A 17,453-nucleotide genomic window follows, 5' to 3' on the forward strand; every position below is an offset into this window, starting at 1 on the left:
TCGACAGACTGATGAACGAGGATCATATATATATGTGTGTGCGTACATGTTCTCTAGAAACACTCGCAACAAACACTGATGCGGGATCGTCGAACGCGACTGCTTTATATACAAACGGTTCGACACACACACACGTACGTGATTCGAATTACGACGTTATTAACCGGTGTACCGGTTGATATTCACGTCCACAGTAGCCGTGAACGTTATGTAGTACACGGTGGTTTCGACGGAATGTTATCGATTTATCGATTTTAATATATTACACGTGATTCCTAAAATTTTAATTCATTGATTTTTAAAAGTGGTGGGGATGCCGATATCGGTATAAATACTCGTGCGGGCTCGCGCGCGCGACAGACTCTGTCCAGTAGTTAGGTCGAGAACTGAGTCTCTCCCGGGTCGGGGTGACGGCGTCCTCTGTCCATGTATATAATATACATATATAGAGGAGAGGAGAGGAGAGGGAAGTAATAATATTTCGCACCGGTCTTCGGCGACGGTCCGTTTTTTCAGGAAAGTTTTTTTTTCCAACGAGACCGCTTTATGTGGTACACGGTACGGTGTACGGCGACGAGCTGTCGGAACTACCGTGTACCACTTGACGTTCACGTCCACTAATAATAATAATAATAATAATAATATTCGAGTCCGCTGTCGGTTGCGGCGACGGTCCGTTTTTTCAGGAAAGTTTTCAGCGAGACCGCGTTATGTGGTACACGGTCTGAAATCCGTCGTCGTTACGGCGGAACCACCGTGTACCACTTGATATTCACGGCTACAGTGGACGTGAATGTTATGTGGTACACGGTATAGTACCGACGGTTAGTCGTCGTATATCACACAGTGTACCCGTAAACGTAATAATAATAATAATAATAATAATAATAATAATAATAATATTCGAGTCCGCTGTCGGTTGCGGCGACGGTCCGTTTTTTCAGGAAAGTTTTTTTTCCAACGAGACCGCTTTATGTGGTACACGGTACGGTGTACGGCGACGATCCGTCGGAACTACCGTGTACCGGTTGATATTCACGTCCACAGTAGCCGTGAACGTTATGTGGTACACGGTGGTTCCGACGGTTAGTCGTCGTATATCACACAGTGTACCCGTAAACGTAATAATAATAATAATATCCGCGTCCGCTGTCGGCTGTGTCGACGGTTCGTTTTTCAGGAAAAAGTTTTCAGCGAGACCGATCTGACCGCGTTATGTGGCACGTGTTCCGATATACGACGACGAGCCGTCGGAAGCACCGTGTACCACATAACGTTCACGTCCACTGTAGCCGTGAAAATCAAGTGGTACATGGTGGTCCCGACGGTTCGTCGTCGTACACCGGACCGTGTACCACATGCGCATCACGTTTATTTGTATTACACTTATGTTTGCATTAAACACACACACACACATAAACACACACAAACATAAACACGCACAGCGTAGTTTTTTTCGTTATACATTTATCGTATATTTTGTGTTTCGTATACATGATCGTAGGTTATGTTGCATCGCATATATATTTGTATTAAACGGATACAACACGATTGTGTTTTCTGAATATTTTTTTAAAGTGCATAATTATATTTTATAAAACAGCGTTTCGTGACCAAAGTTTATGAAACTGACGCACGCGAGGCTCAATTGTTCAAATCAACAACCGTAAAATCAAAAAAAAAGAGATATCTTTTATTATATGCGTACACGCACATACAATCACGAATAGTAATGGTGGGGATACCGATATCGGTATAAATACTCGTGCGGGCTCGCGCGCGCGACAGACTCTGTCCAGTAGTTAGGTCGAGAACTGAGTCTCTCCCGGGTCGGGGTGACGGCGTCCTCTGTCCATGTATATAATATACATATATAGAGGAGAGGAGAGGAGAGGGAAGTAATAATATTTCGCACCGGTCTCCGGCGACGGTCCGTTTTTTCAGGAAAGTTTTTTTTCCAACGAGACCGCTTTATGTGGTACACGGTTCGGTGTACGGCGACGAGCCGTCGGAACTACCGTGTACCACTTGACGTTCACGTCCACTACTGATGATGATGATGATAATAATAATAATAATAATAATAATAATATTCGAGTCCGCTGTCGGTTGCGGCGACGGTCCGTTTTTCAGGAAAGTTTTTTTTCCAACGAGACCGCTTTATGTGGTATACGGTACGGTGTACGGCGACGAGCCGTCGGAACTACCGTGTACCACTTGATTTTCACGGCTACAGTGGACGTGAACGTTATGTGGTACACGGTAGTTCCGACGGCTCGTCGCCGTACATCGGAACACGTGCCACATAACGCGAATCTCGATCGGTTTCGGGAAACTTTTTCCCGAAACCGAGCCGTCGACCGCGAACTCGAATATTATTATTATTATTATTATTATTACGTTTACGGGTACACTGTGTGATATACGACGACTAACCGTCGGTACTACCGTGTACCACATAACATTCACGTCCACTGTAGCCGTGAAAATCAAGTGGTACACGGTGGTTCCGACGGTTCGTCGTCGTACACCGGACCGTGTACCACATAAAGCGGTCTCGTTGGAAAAAAAACTTTCCTGAAAAAACGGACCGTCGCCGCAACCGACAGCGGACTCGGATATTATTATTATTATTATTATTACGTTTACGGGTACACTGTGTGATATGCGACGACGACTAACCGTCGGTACTACCGTGTACCACATAACATTCACGTCCACTGTAGCCGTGAATATCAAGTGGTACACGGTGGTTCCGCCGTACCGACGACGGATTTCAGACTGTGTACCACATAACGCGGTCCGATCGGTCTCGCTGAAAACTTTCCTGAAAAAACGGACCGTCGCCGCAACCGACAGCGGACTCGAATATTATTATTATTATTATTATTATCATCATCACCAGTAGTAGCCGTGAACGTCAAGTGGTACACGGTAGTTCCGACGGCTCGTCGCCGTACACCGTACCGTGTACCACATAAAGCGGTCTCGTTGGAAAAAAAAACTTTCCTGAAAAAACGGACCGTCGCCGGAGACCGGTGCGAAATATTATTACTTCCCTCTCCTCTCCTCTCCTCTATATATGTATATTATATACATGGACAGAGGACGCCGTCACCCCGACCCGGGAGAGACTCAGTTCTCGACCTAACTACTGGACAGAGTCTGTCGCGCGCGCGAGCCCGCACGAGTATTTATACCGAACGCTGTCCGCATATCCCACCACCACCACCACAACAACCAACACTATTAAAAGCGATAAGACCTCGTCACGTCGTACGGGGGGGGGGGGGTCCGATGTACGGCGACACGCCGTCGAAACCACCGTGTACCACATAACGTCCACGGTTACTGTGGACGTGAATATCAACTGATACACGTAATTGGTTTGTATGTATCATTTATTACGTAATTTCAACGTTATATATAGTGATACAACATATAACACGAAATAATGAAAGCCACACTGGTCGTACATCCCGTTTTTCGTTTGTACATATTCAATCCTATAGTGTACGGACGTTTAAAAGACTTGTTTTCTGCTATTTATGTTTGCGATCGTATCCCGACACGGGACACGCGCGCTTTGTTGGTCTACAACGAAAACACTATTTTGAAAAAATCTTTATTTTTAGAAAGCTATCATCGGAACACGACCGACGTCGAAACCGATAAAATCGTAGACGATTATGTATCCACTACGTATCATCTACCAAAATCCGGTGTTAAAATGTATAATATACAAGACAAGGCGCCTAGGTTTTTATTATGGTTAGACACCGATATGCACGAACCCAATGTCTGTTGTACGGCCATGTACAAGTGTTCGAACATCGGACAATTGCCTATAGCCATCAGAGTAGCGTCGGATTGGGCCAGACGATATACGATTATACCGTCTTGTGGTTTGCGTAATTTGCGCGTGGTCGTTCTCGATTTGGATCAAACACTCATAGACGACAATCCCATCGCTTGTAAATTACTCAAAAATTACAAAAACGTTTTGAACACGGCTCGAGAACATTACGATTTTATAGTTTTATGGTCGCACGGTAGTTCGTTACACGTAAACAACCACGTCGCGCAGTTGGGTTTTAATTTCGATTTGATATTAAACGAAGACGAGAGTCTACGCGGTAATAAATACGTACAAAATTGTAAAAACTTGTTGAACATCTACAATCGTATAAGTACCGATTGTCGTATAGTGTACGCGGTTCTAGTCGACGATTCGCCGTATAATTGGACACCGGAGTACGACGCGCTAGTGGTGCCCGTGCGCGGTATAAACGACGTACTACCAGTAAGTCATGTATTATATAAATTGAAGAGGTGATTTAAAAATCGTATACTCTGTTGCGGACCGTTCCTGCGTACACATCGCTTTTCATAATCGTTTTAATTTTCCCGCTCATCGTCGACATGGCTTACACGAATACAGCGTCTCCGTCGTCGTCGTCATCATCATCACCATCACCACCTTTATCATCACCATCATATTTTTCATTATCGACGTCGCGAAAACGATCGAGGGGGTCTGTGAACAAAACGGTGACAAAAATCGTAGATTACGTTTACGCACGCGTTCCGCGGCCGTGATCGAAGAAACGGATACGACTACGACAACGACTACGACTACGACAACGACGACCACCACAACGGAACCACCATCACCATCATCATCACCACCACCACCACCACTGACGACGACGACGACGACGGCGCCGCCGACGACGACGACGACGACGACGATAATCACCAACACCGCAACGGGCTCTACTCTTGAAGACGTGATAAATTCTATTGATTTTTATTTACCGTCTACATCTGGATATTCGGCGTGTACTCTGGAACGAGGCGGCGGCGATGACGACGACGACGACGACGAAGTTATCGATGTCGATGCGATACCGTCGTCGCAACCCGACGGCGGTCCGGTGAAGACTTCGATATTTACGGGATCGATCGAAGTGCTCGAATCACAACGTGATTTTTTAATAAATTCGTGTGCGCGTTACGAGGGTAAGATTACGGGATTCAATAAATCTATAGAAAAATGCAAAAAATACATAGACAAAACCAAGTCCGAGATTGCTGATTTGGATTTCGAGATCGAGCGTTTGGCGTTGGAACAGAAACGAAAAGCGCGCGAACAGTTGCGTTTACGTTATATCGATAACTGCGCTTGGGCGTTCACCGACGAAGTCTGTCCCATATGTCTAGAACGATATAAACCCAATGTCATTTACGATAAATGTCGACACGTCGTTTGTGAGGATTGTAACAAGTCTTTATTACAAAACAACGAATCCCCCGTATGTCCGTTGTGCCGTAATCGGATTTCGGGTTATTGCAAATTTGACGAAGGTAAATTGTGCAGTGTACACAAGAAATGCAAAACCCGTTTCGATCCGTTCGCGATGCCGACAAACGAGGCCGACTACCGGGTGTTGGTAAATTTTTCAGACTAGGATCAATTCATCTGAACTCCGTGCAGAGACGGTCAAATACAACGATCAAACGATCAATCTAACAAGACTCGATACGCATAACGTGAACCCAAAGTTGTAAATTGTCATTTGACAAATAATCTATGTTTAAGCCGTGCGTCTCGATCTTATGAAAAAGTAACACACTGATCGAATCTATGATGGTTTCCTCGTTTCCATAATGACATGTACTATATTGTTCATATACCTACGCGAATCCTGCAGTGGCGAAATGGACGTGGTGTTTGAGAAGCAATTGCTTTTCGATTTTTTTTAAGACTTAGGGGTGGGTGGGTGCCAATATAAAAGTGACAAACAATAACTAAGTACAGTGGATTCCGCCTTATTTGAGTACCGGTTAATATGGACAAAATGCTTTCAATGCTTTTACAATTTTAATTTTTTTTTAGATCAAACAAAATAATTCTAAGGATATTTTCTATTTTTTATTAAATTATTCTTACATGGTTTATTAGTTATTGTTTTAAAGACTGCTGTGTTTGAGTATAATTATCCTGCTTAGCTAATGGTTTGTATTTAGGATTGAGTGTATAATAAATAAATAACATAGCAGCTGATAATCTGATTACTGAGTCGTTGTCCATATAATCTTTAATCCAATCCACGCGTCCCCATTTCATACACTATAATTTTAACACACATAACTTATTACAAATAAAAATAAAATTATTAATAATTAAATTTAATTAATACCGAAATTTTACCTGATATTCTTCTTCCATCTTAGATAATAGAACAGCATCCTTTACAGAAATATCTTGATGTAAGCAACATGTAGTAAGTACTAATGATTTTAAAGTTTCAACAGCATGTAAAACACCTTTAGTTAAGTAAAATAATATATATAATTAAAGATACAACATAGCTACAAAATATAAAATATGGTATATAGTATATACTGTACAAACCATGAAGAGCAGGGAATCCGAGCGATAAAAAATATTTTTCAACTAATGCCTTAGTATGCGCATCAAGACATTCAACAGAAATACCTTTGGATGGTTTTAAATTGGTTTCAAAATATCCATTAAACTTCTGAATTAGTGGCATCCATTTTTCCATTAATAATTTTTCTAGCTCGTTATCAGTCTATTCAAATAATTTAAGTTTGAAAAAAATAAACAAAAATACAATATAAGAAATGCACATTACATCAGAAATAAAGAAGACTGTGTCAGTTTCTAGGTATGACAATATTTGTTGTACCACTTCATGTTCTGAAAGATCACTAGGATTGTCAACTGCCAAAAAACATAACTTTGTCTAAACAAAAAAAAAAACATTATTATACAACATAAATAAAGTGTTATTTTTAACAATTTGTCATTATTATACCAAGTGCATAGGATCTGTTTTTATATGTTCTTGCTGCATATCCCATTCTTCGGCAACAGCAAGAGCCAAAGCTTTATTATTTATTACAAGTTCTTTACCTAATGGTGTTTTTAATTTGCTATTGTCAAGTAATACTCCATATGAATCACTATTTTCAATAATAGAAGTAGTTTTATAAAATTTATCTGAAAATAAAAAAATAAATAAACATTAATTTGTATTATTGTTATTAAGTATATATTGAACCTATAAAAATAATAGTATTATCTAGCCTATTTTTGTAATTTTGTTTGTTTAAAGGTTAGAAATAATATTATAGCAAGGTACTTATTAAAAAAACATAACAATCTTGATTTTTGACTAACTGTTGCTAAGAATAATATTAAAAAATAGTAATAACTCAGATATTAGATCTAAAGATATTCAATAGTAATTCTAATTTCTAATACAACAAATATATAAACGTAAACATATTACGATTTATGTTAGAAATGATACCTACTAATATACAAATTAGAAAATGTAAGTTTTTACTAGATATGACTATATCTTGAGTATAGCAAGTAGTTAAGGATGTATTTCAGAATGTACAAGATGAAACACAATGTATATTATTAAATAGACTTCCAATAAATATATTCAGAAATATGTGTAAAAAAGATTAAACTTAGTAAGTAAATATTATAATGCAAATAAAAGTTATCATTAATTTTTTTACGAACGGAACTAAAGAAATTATTAACAACTTTTTTTTTATCTTTTAATTAACTAATAGCATTTATGAATATTAAAAATATAGCTTACTAACCATAAATAAAACCTAATAACTTTGCTTTTACAATACATTTACCATAATGAAATATTTATTGTTAAATGGAAAGAAATGCCAAGATAATAATTAATAAATAATAAGCATATGTTAAATGTTAATATACATTTATAAATAGTTATATAAAAAATAATGAAACTTATTTACATGTATCTATATACTTATGCATTATAATATTATTAAAATATTCATTTACTAAAATAACTAAAAATAATTTTGATTTATATACATATTAATGTTAAAATTAATTAAGCTATTATTTAAAACTGCCAACTTTTACAGTGTTATTCATAGCCATATTGGACCTGATTTAACAATGGTTCAATAGTAGTTTAACAATAGTTTATTTTTTTTGGTATTCATAGACGATAAACTTTACTTAGACCATAGACTGAGTTTAACGATAAACCTCTGATTTATAAACTAGACAAATACTAGGTTAAATGCTGGTTTGTTATAAAAATCACTGTTATCTTATTATCATTTATTTGAATTTATTAATGTTTTGAAAACTTGTGCACTTTATGCCTAAGAAAAATGGATATGTATTGCTAATGTACAGAATGTTACTCATAAGGAATATAAGAAATTTCTCCCCATTTTAGTTAACTCCTTTTTGTTTATACATTATAAAAAACAATTACGCGATTTAAATTATAATTTTGAATAAATAAAAATACCATTAATTAATAAACTATAAAATAGAATACGAATATATGGCAATAACAATGACATGAATAAAAACACCTGGAAAAAACTGTAACCTTTGCATTAAAATAGTAGAACATGGAATATATTATTACCTTAATTTTTTTATTTTTTTAGATTGGCAACAATTAGTAATAATATGGAAATTTGGAGGGCTCTATGACTGTTTATAATAAAACTAAAATAATCCACAGTTTTTAAAAACTTAGCCAAGCTGCCTAGCCCAATGACTATGTTGACTATGAATCATACATTATTAAACCTTAGTTTAACCAAGGTCTAGGAATTAAACTAAGTTTTTCTAAACTTATATTAAACCTTAGTTTTTGTCAATGACTATGAATAACACTGTAACAGCGTCTAAATATCAGGAGCTTGGCCAAAAATTTACCAAATGAAATGACAATCACCAAATATAATGGATAATTAAAAATTATACCCAACCAAGGTGGGTAACCTAGTAGGTACCCAACTAAATTTTTTCGGCGATATAGTAACAACAGTTAAAATAGTTCATTAGTTTCATATTTCTTTTCTTTTATACGGATATGAAATCAAAATCTGAGTACCAGTTAACTAATAACATATAAATTAAAATAATAAATATTTAAATATTAACTTGTGTAACTTACTGATAGCATAAGACCTGTGTGAAAGTGAAGAAATTTTTGTGAAATTATGTAGTTTAAATTTTGTCTGGATTTGGTTTCTTGCTATGTATTTTAAACAATGTACGATTTGGAACATTTCTTTTTCTTTTTTCTGATTCTGAAAGGTAAAGCATGAATATGATGAAAATATTTATTGATTTTTAGTAATAATGATATAATTAAAATTAAATCATTTTTAATGCTAATACCCGGTTGCATTAACAAATACTAAAAATTTAAAGAATCTATAGTGATTAGTGAGCTAATAGTTGCTTGAAAATAATTTAGTAAACTCAACATAAATGTTAATGATTTAAAACACTAAAAATGTAGAAAATAAAATCATTACTTTTTTTTTAAATTACTTATGAACCCAAATTTAGTTTCAAAAATCATCTTTTAATCAAACATTTATTTTTAAACTCATTAGAGAGCAATTTTCTTATAGTAACGACAATTTGATTACTAAAAAATACTAGTAGTAATAATACTAAATAAGTTCACAATGAAAGAAAAACAAAAGATTTTGTTGAGCGTTTGTAATTTAGAAACAAGGGAAATCATACCTTTTACGTAAGTATCTGCGATAATAGAGTGAGTAGAGCGATGAATTTCAATTAGGATTAGGATAAAATACGTTTTAGATATTAACAAAATAACAGTTACCGGCGATATTAAAACATTCAATAAAAAATGTTATACAAGTACTGAAAACTACTACTTTTATCAGTTTGTGTCTGTGATAGCTACCTTTTGATAAGTGATAACATCTGTCGACCGAGATCAATACATCCAATTCCTTATGCGTCTATTCGTTCCATTGTCCATATTCCATGTATAATTAATGTTGAAGATATTCTGCTGTGATATGAGTATAGATAATAGATTTGAGCCATTTGAGGTTTACGGATTTACGCTTTACGGCTAAGGTAGACACAAATAATATATGGAATACACTAGCTTTAAACCTTTTAACTTATAACTGCGAATTGTGATGGTAACTGAAACTTGCAAGCCGTAATAGTCGTAATACAGGTTTTTATGTATAAAATAAAGTGTAGACTAAATATTAATCGATTTTATAGCTTTTATATTATGTCATGTAGCAAAGTAACTCTTAAATCAATTGTTAAATACATGGCTTATGTCCTTATGAGCTTTGAATTAATATTTGTAAAATTGTATATAATATAGGAAATATATTTTGGAATCTGAGCGAAGCGATGTGTTATTAATTATTAAATTTTTTTTTTTGTGTACAAGTACACAATAAGTTGTCAATAAAATGTTTCGATTTTCAAAAACAGTGGTAGTTTTGGATGTAATATTAAAAATCTAGTAATTACTAATATGTTCACTACTTGTTTTTATAATTGGGAAAAATTAAGAGAAAATGATGATTTTTATGCAAATCCAATTTTTTTTTTGTATAACTTCAAAATGAATAGCCAATTTTTACCAAAAATTTAAATGTTTCCTCTTCACAATAAAATTGTCAAAATATTGATTATACGTGTACCTCATCATTGTCAAGATAATCACTGCAATGTAGATATAAAATTTAAATTCAAATTATTGTGCATAAAGATCTTTTATTATTATTTTTATGGAGATTTTCAGTATTTTAATTTCTACATATTTTTTTATAATCTATATAATTATTGTACAGTTTTAATAAAGTAATAATTCTGAGGATCGCAACGTTATCATGAACAATTATAAACATGTCATTATAACAGAGACGATCTTCTATTGAGGGTGTATGACCTTCATACTAAATTAATATTAAACATGAGATAATTCATTTTTTATCTATAAAATCTACTTTTGATTTTATAAGAGTAGAAGAATGTTATAAGAAAGTATAAATAACTTGAGACAAACAGGGAACAATAATTAACAATAACGCATTGTCCTTGAGGGCAATATTAAGTTTTATTTTATGAAAAAATTAAGTACAATTATAATATATATTTTTATTTAAAAACCTATACGAATACATAATAATTAAATCCAGTTTAGAAAAAACATACATTTATGAATGAAATAAACATCGTGCTTAAAAATGTAATACATTGACATTTATAAAAATAATTATTTATAATAATAATAAAATAGGAAAGAATACAAATCAATATAATCATTATAATATTTTTATTGTAGTTTTTTTAAAAATATTTTATCAAGGCCATAATGTTGTCAGCATTAAATGTGTATGATAGTTATGTTAAATAATAATAAACTGGCTGTATAATATACTACGTATGTAATAGTATTGACGACTAATAATTCCTTCAATCAAAACCTTTCCAGAAGAATTCTACAAAAGAACAAAAATATTTAGATAAGTACTTATTACACAATTATAAACTATTAAAAAAAAAAATTAAAGTGGCATTATAATATAAATAATATAATTTAAGGGTGGGAGGGAATAACGAATAATTTGTTAATTTTATAGGAACTAAAATCAAAATGTTTTTGCCGTTTTGTAAACGGGTTTCTAAATTTGTATACAATGATTGTGTACGATAAAAACATTCTGAGAATTTTTGATTCTTAAAATATATTGAGATTGCTTCATAGTACGTTATTCTGCAAAAACATGAATTCTGAAAAAAATATTACGTAAGATATTATTCCCGCCCACCCTTCAATTATTAAATTAAAATATTATGAGTGAAAAATAACATATTTATGATAATAATTTATCAAAACTCAATAGCATAGTGAGCTCTTTCCAAATAGATCATTTTGAATTAATTTAATATAACTTTAAATGTTTTTTAATCTTAATGTTTAGGTACTTATTATAATAATATAAAATAAAGTTATTTCTAGTAAAACCAGCCATCATCCTCTTCTTTATTATTTGTGTTCTATTTATGCTATTGAGAACATTTTTATTTCTGATAAAAATATTTGATGTGTCTTTTCCCGACTAATATTATAAATGCAAAAGTAATTATTCTGTCTGTTATGATTTCATGCCAAACCAATTTTGATGATATCTGATACAAAAATAGATTAGACCTTGCAGAATGACATATGCTTGTCATCAAAAACACTTGAAGGGACTGAAATAGGGCATGAAAGATCGTAGTTGTGCGTTGTACATTTTATAACAGTCCTAATATATAGTGATAATACCCATATCAAATGTTAAACCTTGATAATAATAATAATATTATTTAAGTTATTTATTTTACTTTTAGTATTACGGTAAATTAATATAGTTTTTCACAAAAATATTGCATTTATTGTATTATTAATATTTAATTGTTATCTATCTATAATCTATAAATATAAAAAAAGTGGTATTTTTGATTAAACACAAAATCTTTGAAAGCTACTTGACCTATAAAGCTGAAATTTGGTAAGTAAGTGGTATAAAGATAAGAGCTGATATTCTCTAAGAACGAAATTCAACCTCTAAGGGAATTAAAAGAGGCAAAAATGGAAAAAATTATTTTTTTGAAACTTCACACATACAATGTAAAACAAAAGTGTGAGACATTAAGTCAAATTATATATTTTTAATACCCCGAAACTACAGGTAATTCAGATAGTAATATTATAATTAAATATTTCTTAAATAAATAATAGTATGACAGTTACATTCTAAATGTTATAAACAAACATTATATCATTTTATTTTTACATATTTAAAAAGAACAACATATTTTAATACATAATACAATTAAATACTTACTCTACGAACACAAATAGTACGATTACAGCACCATAAAACACCTTTGGAAAGTTCACAAGGTATATTATTTCTGGATAAAATTTGTTTAAAATCTGATAGTTTTAAACGGTTAATAAACACGGATTTACGTGGACGAATTTCCTAGAAATAGAATTATATGTATACACTAATGACTATTTTTAAGAATAAAAATAATTGTAAATAGAACTTACATGATCTGCTAAAGGTTCAAGAGTAAACATTTGATCATCTATTCTTGGCACTATAAATAAAATAAGGAAATAATGGAAAAACATCAAAATTTGTGTATTTAAAAATAAAAAACAAAATATTTACTCTTTTCAGGTAGAACATTGTCAACTTCTATACTATCGTCACGACTTTTTAATTTTAATTTGGCATTCATGTAAGCTAAATCACCATTTGGTCCTTTTTTGAAATTAATTGTGGAAAGAAGTGTATCAGTTAGACGTACCTAAATTCATTAAATTTTTAAGTTTTTGTTGAAAAATCCTTAATCTAATATGATAAAAATTAATTTTTACTTGGTAAATATGAGATTCAGTAGTTACATTCAAACATTGTCCAATTCTAGGTTTATAAACGTTACTATCTATGAATACTTTGGCAAAATTGTAAACAACCTTAGTGCTATGAGGGTTGCCTCTTATTAATATCAAACGCCTGGGTTTTAGTGCAAGTACAATTTGTTTTAATGATTCTCCATCTGAGCGACCTTCAAAATCAATCGGTACAATTTTGGCTGCCACGTAAATGTTTTGTTCATATTCCACACACTTGGATGGAAGATCACATAAATCTACTTCTTCATCTTCATCACTTTTTTTATTTTGTTCATCTACAGTTGTTTCTTCTCCTGTGGCTGTATTAAATTTAATAATATCTTCTTGTCTAAATTTAAATTTAAATATACAAATATAAATATAATAAATATTATAATAATATAATATACATTTAAATAATTATGTAGAAAAAATAAATATACTTTATGATTTCGCCATATGGGTCAAATTTGCATTTTTCATCGTAGTAAGGAAACATGGGCGGTAATTCTTTTTTTGAAGACTTTTTGGAGCTTAATGAATCAGCATCTACTAGTAAGTCATATTTGCCTCTCATAGCTTCTTGTTCATCTTCAGAATCAGAACTTACTGGGTCACTAATAACATTTATGATTTTAGCATAAGTATACTATACTATAGTATACTAACAAATAAAGTAACAATTATTAATTTTAGAATCTATATAAAAAAAAATACTTTATACTGGCTTCCATTTTGTCTTCGTTATGTTTGATATTATATTCTTCTAACTCATTGTCGTCTAAAGGTACACGTTTTTTGACAATCAGTTTAATATTTCTATCACCACCTTCATCAATTAAATCACGTGCTAACGTACCTGGAGCGGTTCTAAAATAACAATAGAATAATTAACATTGCTGTTCATAAATATTAAACATCCAAGTACCTGTCTGCAAGAATAATACTGTTTTTTGGTTTTGAAGCCCACATAATGAAAACTTCTCTTGAAAATCCACTTTCAAGATCTCCATTACTGGCTAATACAACCTTAATAAATAAGAATTAAATGAAAATGTTTTTTTTTACTACATTATGATATCAATAAAAATGTTTAGAGGTAAAACCCTAGTATCTAGTGTTCTTATTGCAAATAATCTATTAATAAAATATAATTTTTATACCTAGTCATTTAAAAAAAGAAGTCACTTAATTTTGGCATCAGAAAAAATCAATTAATAATCCTGTTTTAATCTGACTGTGATATATATTTTTAATAGATTATAGTGTTTTAAATTAAAGTAAAATGTGAATGGGTGTAAAAAAATAAATGTTATCTCCTATTATTATTTTTTTTTAAATATAATTAGCAGATGATTTTAACAAAAATGCAATATTGTTCTGAAATCTTGTTAATTTCATATTATTTTTTTATAATTATGGTAGTTCAAAACCTGGTGATATTGAAAATATAAAAGAATAGTGTGATTCAAAATATTACGTTAAATATTTTTACTAATTTGCATAGAGCTATATGTTTCTTTACATTATGAGTTCAAGATTAAAAAAAGTATTTTATAATTACTTTTCAATACAAACAAATAGATATATTATCTATATTCTTACATATTTCTTTTAGTGGATATTATTATAATTTTTATTTCATGTAAAATGTAAAATGAAAATATAATGACATACTTTTGGTTCGGAGACTTTGTTTAAATCATTCATGTTATGGCATAGTTTAACATGTTTAAAAAAAAATGGATTATTTCTTGCACCTTCAAAACTTTTCATTAATTTATCACTCATCCACTCAATCTAAAATGTATTTTATTAAAATCAGAATAACATTATAAAAATATAATCTAAGTAGAAACTTACTTGAGACTTAGCGAATTCCACAGTATTGTAGCTAACATTTGTTAAAAATACTAATGAGTACACACCAAGACCAGATTCTTTATTACGCCACAATTGGTCCAACATATGCATCAATTCTAAAACACGTCCGGCTGTATCAATTGCTATCAAAACATTTCCTTTGACACGTAATGTTGTCAAAATACAAGCTGAAAAAATAAACACATTTTGAATTTTGTGAATATTATGAAAGGTAAAGTATTGAACTAACTAATCAAAGACTCATCACGAGATCTACGCCTGGGCTGTGCATAAGCAGCATTAAAACAATCCAATATCAGTAATGATGGTCTTCCAAGCCTTTCTAAGTCACTGCCATTCAAATGTCTTTCTTTTTTATGATTAAAATCCACAGCATAAACAATATCCTCTTCGCCAATTTTAGATATTCTCCAAATTGTACCACCAACCATATGGCCAGCAGGCAATGCTACTATTCTTAAACCAATTCCTTTACCTAAATTAGTTGATGGGGAAAATGTAAAATTAACTAAGTAAACAATTCACAATAATTAAAATGTTATATATTTTTTGGAGACAGGTTATCCCTTATCTTCACTGACCAATAATTGTAAGTTTATCTATTCCAAATTTTAATCACATTTTGAATTAACGTCTCAAAACAAGGAATGATAATTATATACTAATTTTGCAACAATGATTCCATTTTACATTTTGGTTATTGGAATGTTACTTATTGTTTGATGCAATATCATACATATTAAGAGGAAACCCTAGCCATTTTATACATGAACATTTTTAAGTATTGGTTCAATAGAATACAGATTTCTATACTACATTAAATTAGAAACTGAAAAAAAATAAACATAAAATAATTTAAGTTCATTTGTCCTATTTAGTGTTAGAAAAGTATCAAAGGATATAAAAATTGTAAGTTATCAAGGCAATAAACCTGATTCTTATTTATTGGAAATTTTAACATAGATATTTCTAATGCCCGCAATATCAGATATCCACAATAAGATCATTACAATTATGAATTAATAATATTGAATCAATTAAAAAATATAATTGGCAGACATTTCAGATGTACAAGCAAACTTCATTAATAAATATAATTAATAAAAATATTACATTTAGACATATGATTGGTCATAATAAATTAAAATATTATTTAATTATAATAATTCATACCTTTTAATGAAACAATTTGATTATATTTTACTTGTACGACCTTATCGAAAGCAGCATCCACATCATCTAAATTAAATAAAGTAAAATCCTCCACATTGCACAATGACTATAAGAAAAAAATATCATTATTACACTGATATTTTCAAAAGGTAGTAGGTACAAAACAAAACATTTATTAGAATGATCAATTTAAAAACTTACTTGATGTAAATCATACATAAACATTTGGCCCATTTGGTAAACAGGTATAGTAGCATACACAGGGCAGTTTAAACCACATTTGCCAACAAGGTACGGCAAAATTCCAAGATGAAAACGATCTGGGTGCGATAATAAAACTGCATCTATTTGATGGATGTACCTACAAACAGACGGTCAATATAAATGTTGAAATATAATGGTATATCATTAAAAAAATAAAACAATTCAGTTAACCTTTTCAATTTATTGACAACACCCATGCTAAAATTTTCATCCCATCCACAATCCAACAGGAATTTAAACTCATCAATTTGTAACAAATAGCAGGGTGGTGATTCATCTTGCGCGCCCGACAAGGTATAAAATTTTATTATTGACGTCATTTTTTCGAAGCCAACAAGAGTATTAATGTCATTCGAAATTCAAATCAAATATTTAAAATGAATTCATCGGGCAACGAATGGTAACTAATGACTAATAACTATTGGATAGTTGTAAGTCGATCCACTCGATCCTGACATCGGTAATTACTAATTAGTAGTTGGTGCCGTATACAGACACAGTTAAAAATAAAGAATCGAAATTTGAGTTTTGAGAAGACGTGTTTAAGACGGTTTAAGTGTGATTACTGATCAGCGGACCGGACCGTATACGCATGTATTGATATTTTATATTAATACCAAAGTAGTTTTTCCTACCTTGTTTAATACTCAAAATAATACTCAAGCTGATAAGTGATTGTTGATACAACATAATTTATACACGTTATCAAAAATTACACCCGTGGCTGTGGAAACAAAGATAAGGAACATGTTGAGCCCGTCGTTATCACACTATTCGTTACAGTATTATCATTAAACTCTTGTTATCAAGTATAAGCAAATCAAT

General features: G+C 31.8%; 2 protein-coding genes across 3 annotated transcripts; both read right to left on the minus strand.

Annotated features, from left to right (window-relative positions):
• Positions 1-5,913: 5,913 nt before the first annotated feature.
• LOC132927318 (ATP synthase mitochondrial F1 complex assembly factor 2) lies at positions 5,914-9,768 on the minus strand. Of its 2 annotated transcripts, none has more exons than XM_060991831.1 (7): positions 9,599-9,767; positions 9,015-9,150; positions 6,846-7,030; positions 6,663-6,773; positions 6,419-6,599; positions 6,215-6,330; positions 5,914-6,133 (listed from the first exon to the last, which is right to left on the minus strand). In XM_060991831.1, the coding sequence occupies exons 2-7, from the start codon at positions 9,127-9,129 to the stop codon at positions 5,966-5,968; spliced, it is 876 nt and encodes a 291-aa protein (XP_060847814.1). In that variant the 5' UTR covers positions 9,130-9,150; positions 9,599-9,767; the 3' UTR covers positions 5,914-5,965. The 2 variants fall into 2 exon arrangements, with proteins under 2 accessions (XP_060847814.1, XP_060847815.1); XM_060991832.1 differs by having other exon boundaries at positions 6,020-6,154; positions 9,599-9,768.
• A 1,180-nt stretch (positions 9,769-10,948) lies between these two features.
• On the minus strand, positions 10,949-17,283 carry LOC132924353 (probable cleavage and polyadenylation specificity factor subunit 2). Its single transcript, XM_060988600.1, has 14 exons — positions 16,800-17,283; positions 16,566-16,725; positions 16,365-16,470; positions 15,421-15,666; positions 15,171-15,358; positions 14,985-15,107; positions 14,236-14,336; positions 14,025-14,177; positions 13,751-13,924; positions 13,290-13,656; positions 13,081-13,219; positions 12,957-13,006; positions 12,745-12,885; positions 10,949-11,352 (listed from the first exon to the last, which is right to left on the minus strand). Exons 1-14 carry the CDS (start codon positions 16,946-16,948, stop codon positions 11,260-11,262), a joined length of 2,190 nt encoding a protein of 729 aa, XP_060844583.1. The 5' UTR covers positions 16,949-17,283; the 3' UTR covers positions 10,949-11,259.
• Positions 17,284-17,453: the final 170 nt, after the last annotated feature.

Source organism: Rhopalosiphum padi, chromosome 3 (assembly GCF_020882245.1).
Source record: "Rhopalosiphum padi isolate XX-2018 chromosome 3, ASM2088224v1, whole genome shotgun sequence".
Classification (NCBI taxonomy): domain Eukaryota; kingdom Metazoa; phylum Arthropoda; class Insecta; order Hemiptera; family Aphididae; genus Rhopalosiphum; species Rhopalosiphum padi.

Excerpts from the sequence above, each read along its gene's own strand:
- LOC132927318 (XM_060991831.1), bottom strand. The coding sequence starts at position 9,129 with ATGTTCCAAATCGTACATTGTTTAAAATACATAGCAAGAAACCAAATC. Across the intron at positions 6,600-6,662 it reads CAGTCTTCTTTATTTCTGAT|ACTGATAACGAGCTAGAAAA; the intron begins GTAATGTGCATT and ends TTATTTGAATAG. Across the intron at positions 6,331-6,418 it reads CGGATTCCCTGCTCTTCATG|GTGTTTTACATGCTGTTGAA; the intron begins GTTTGTACAGTA and ends ACTTAACTAAAG.
- LOC132924353 (XM_060988600.1), bottom strand. The coding sequence starts at position 16,948 with ATGACGTCAATAATAAAATTTTATACCTTGTCGGGCGCGCAAGATGAA. Across the intron at positions 14,178-14,235 it reads AGTATTATTCTTGCAGACAG|AACCGCTCCAGGTACGTTAG; the intron begins GTACTTGGATGT and ends TTGTTATTTTAG. Across the intron at positions 13,007-13,080 it reads CAATGTTCTACCTGAAAAGA|TGCCAAGAATAGATGATCAA; the intron begins GTAAATATTTTG and ends TTTTATTTATAG.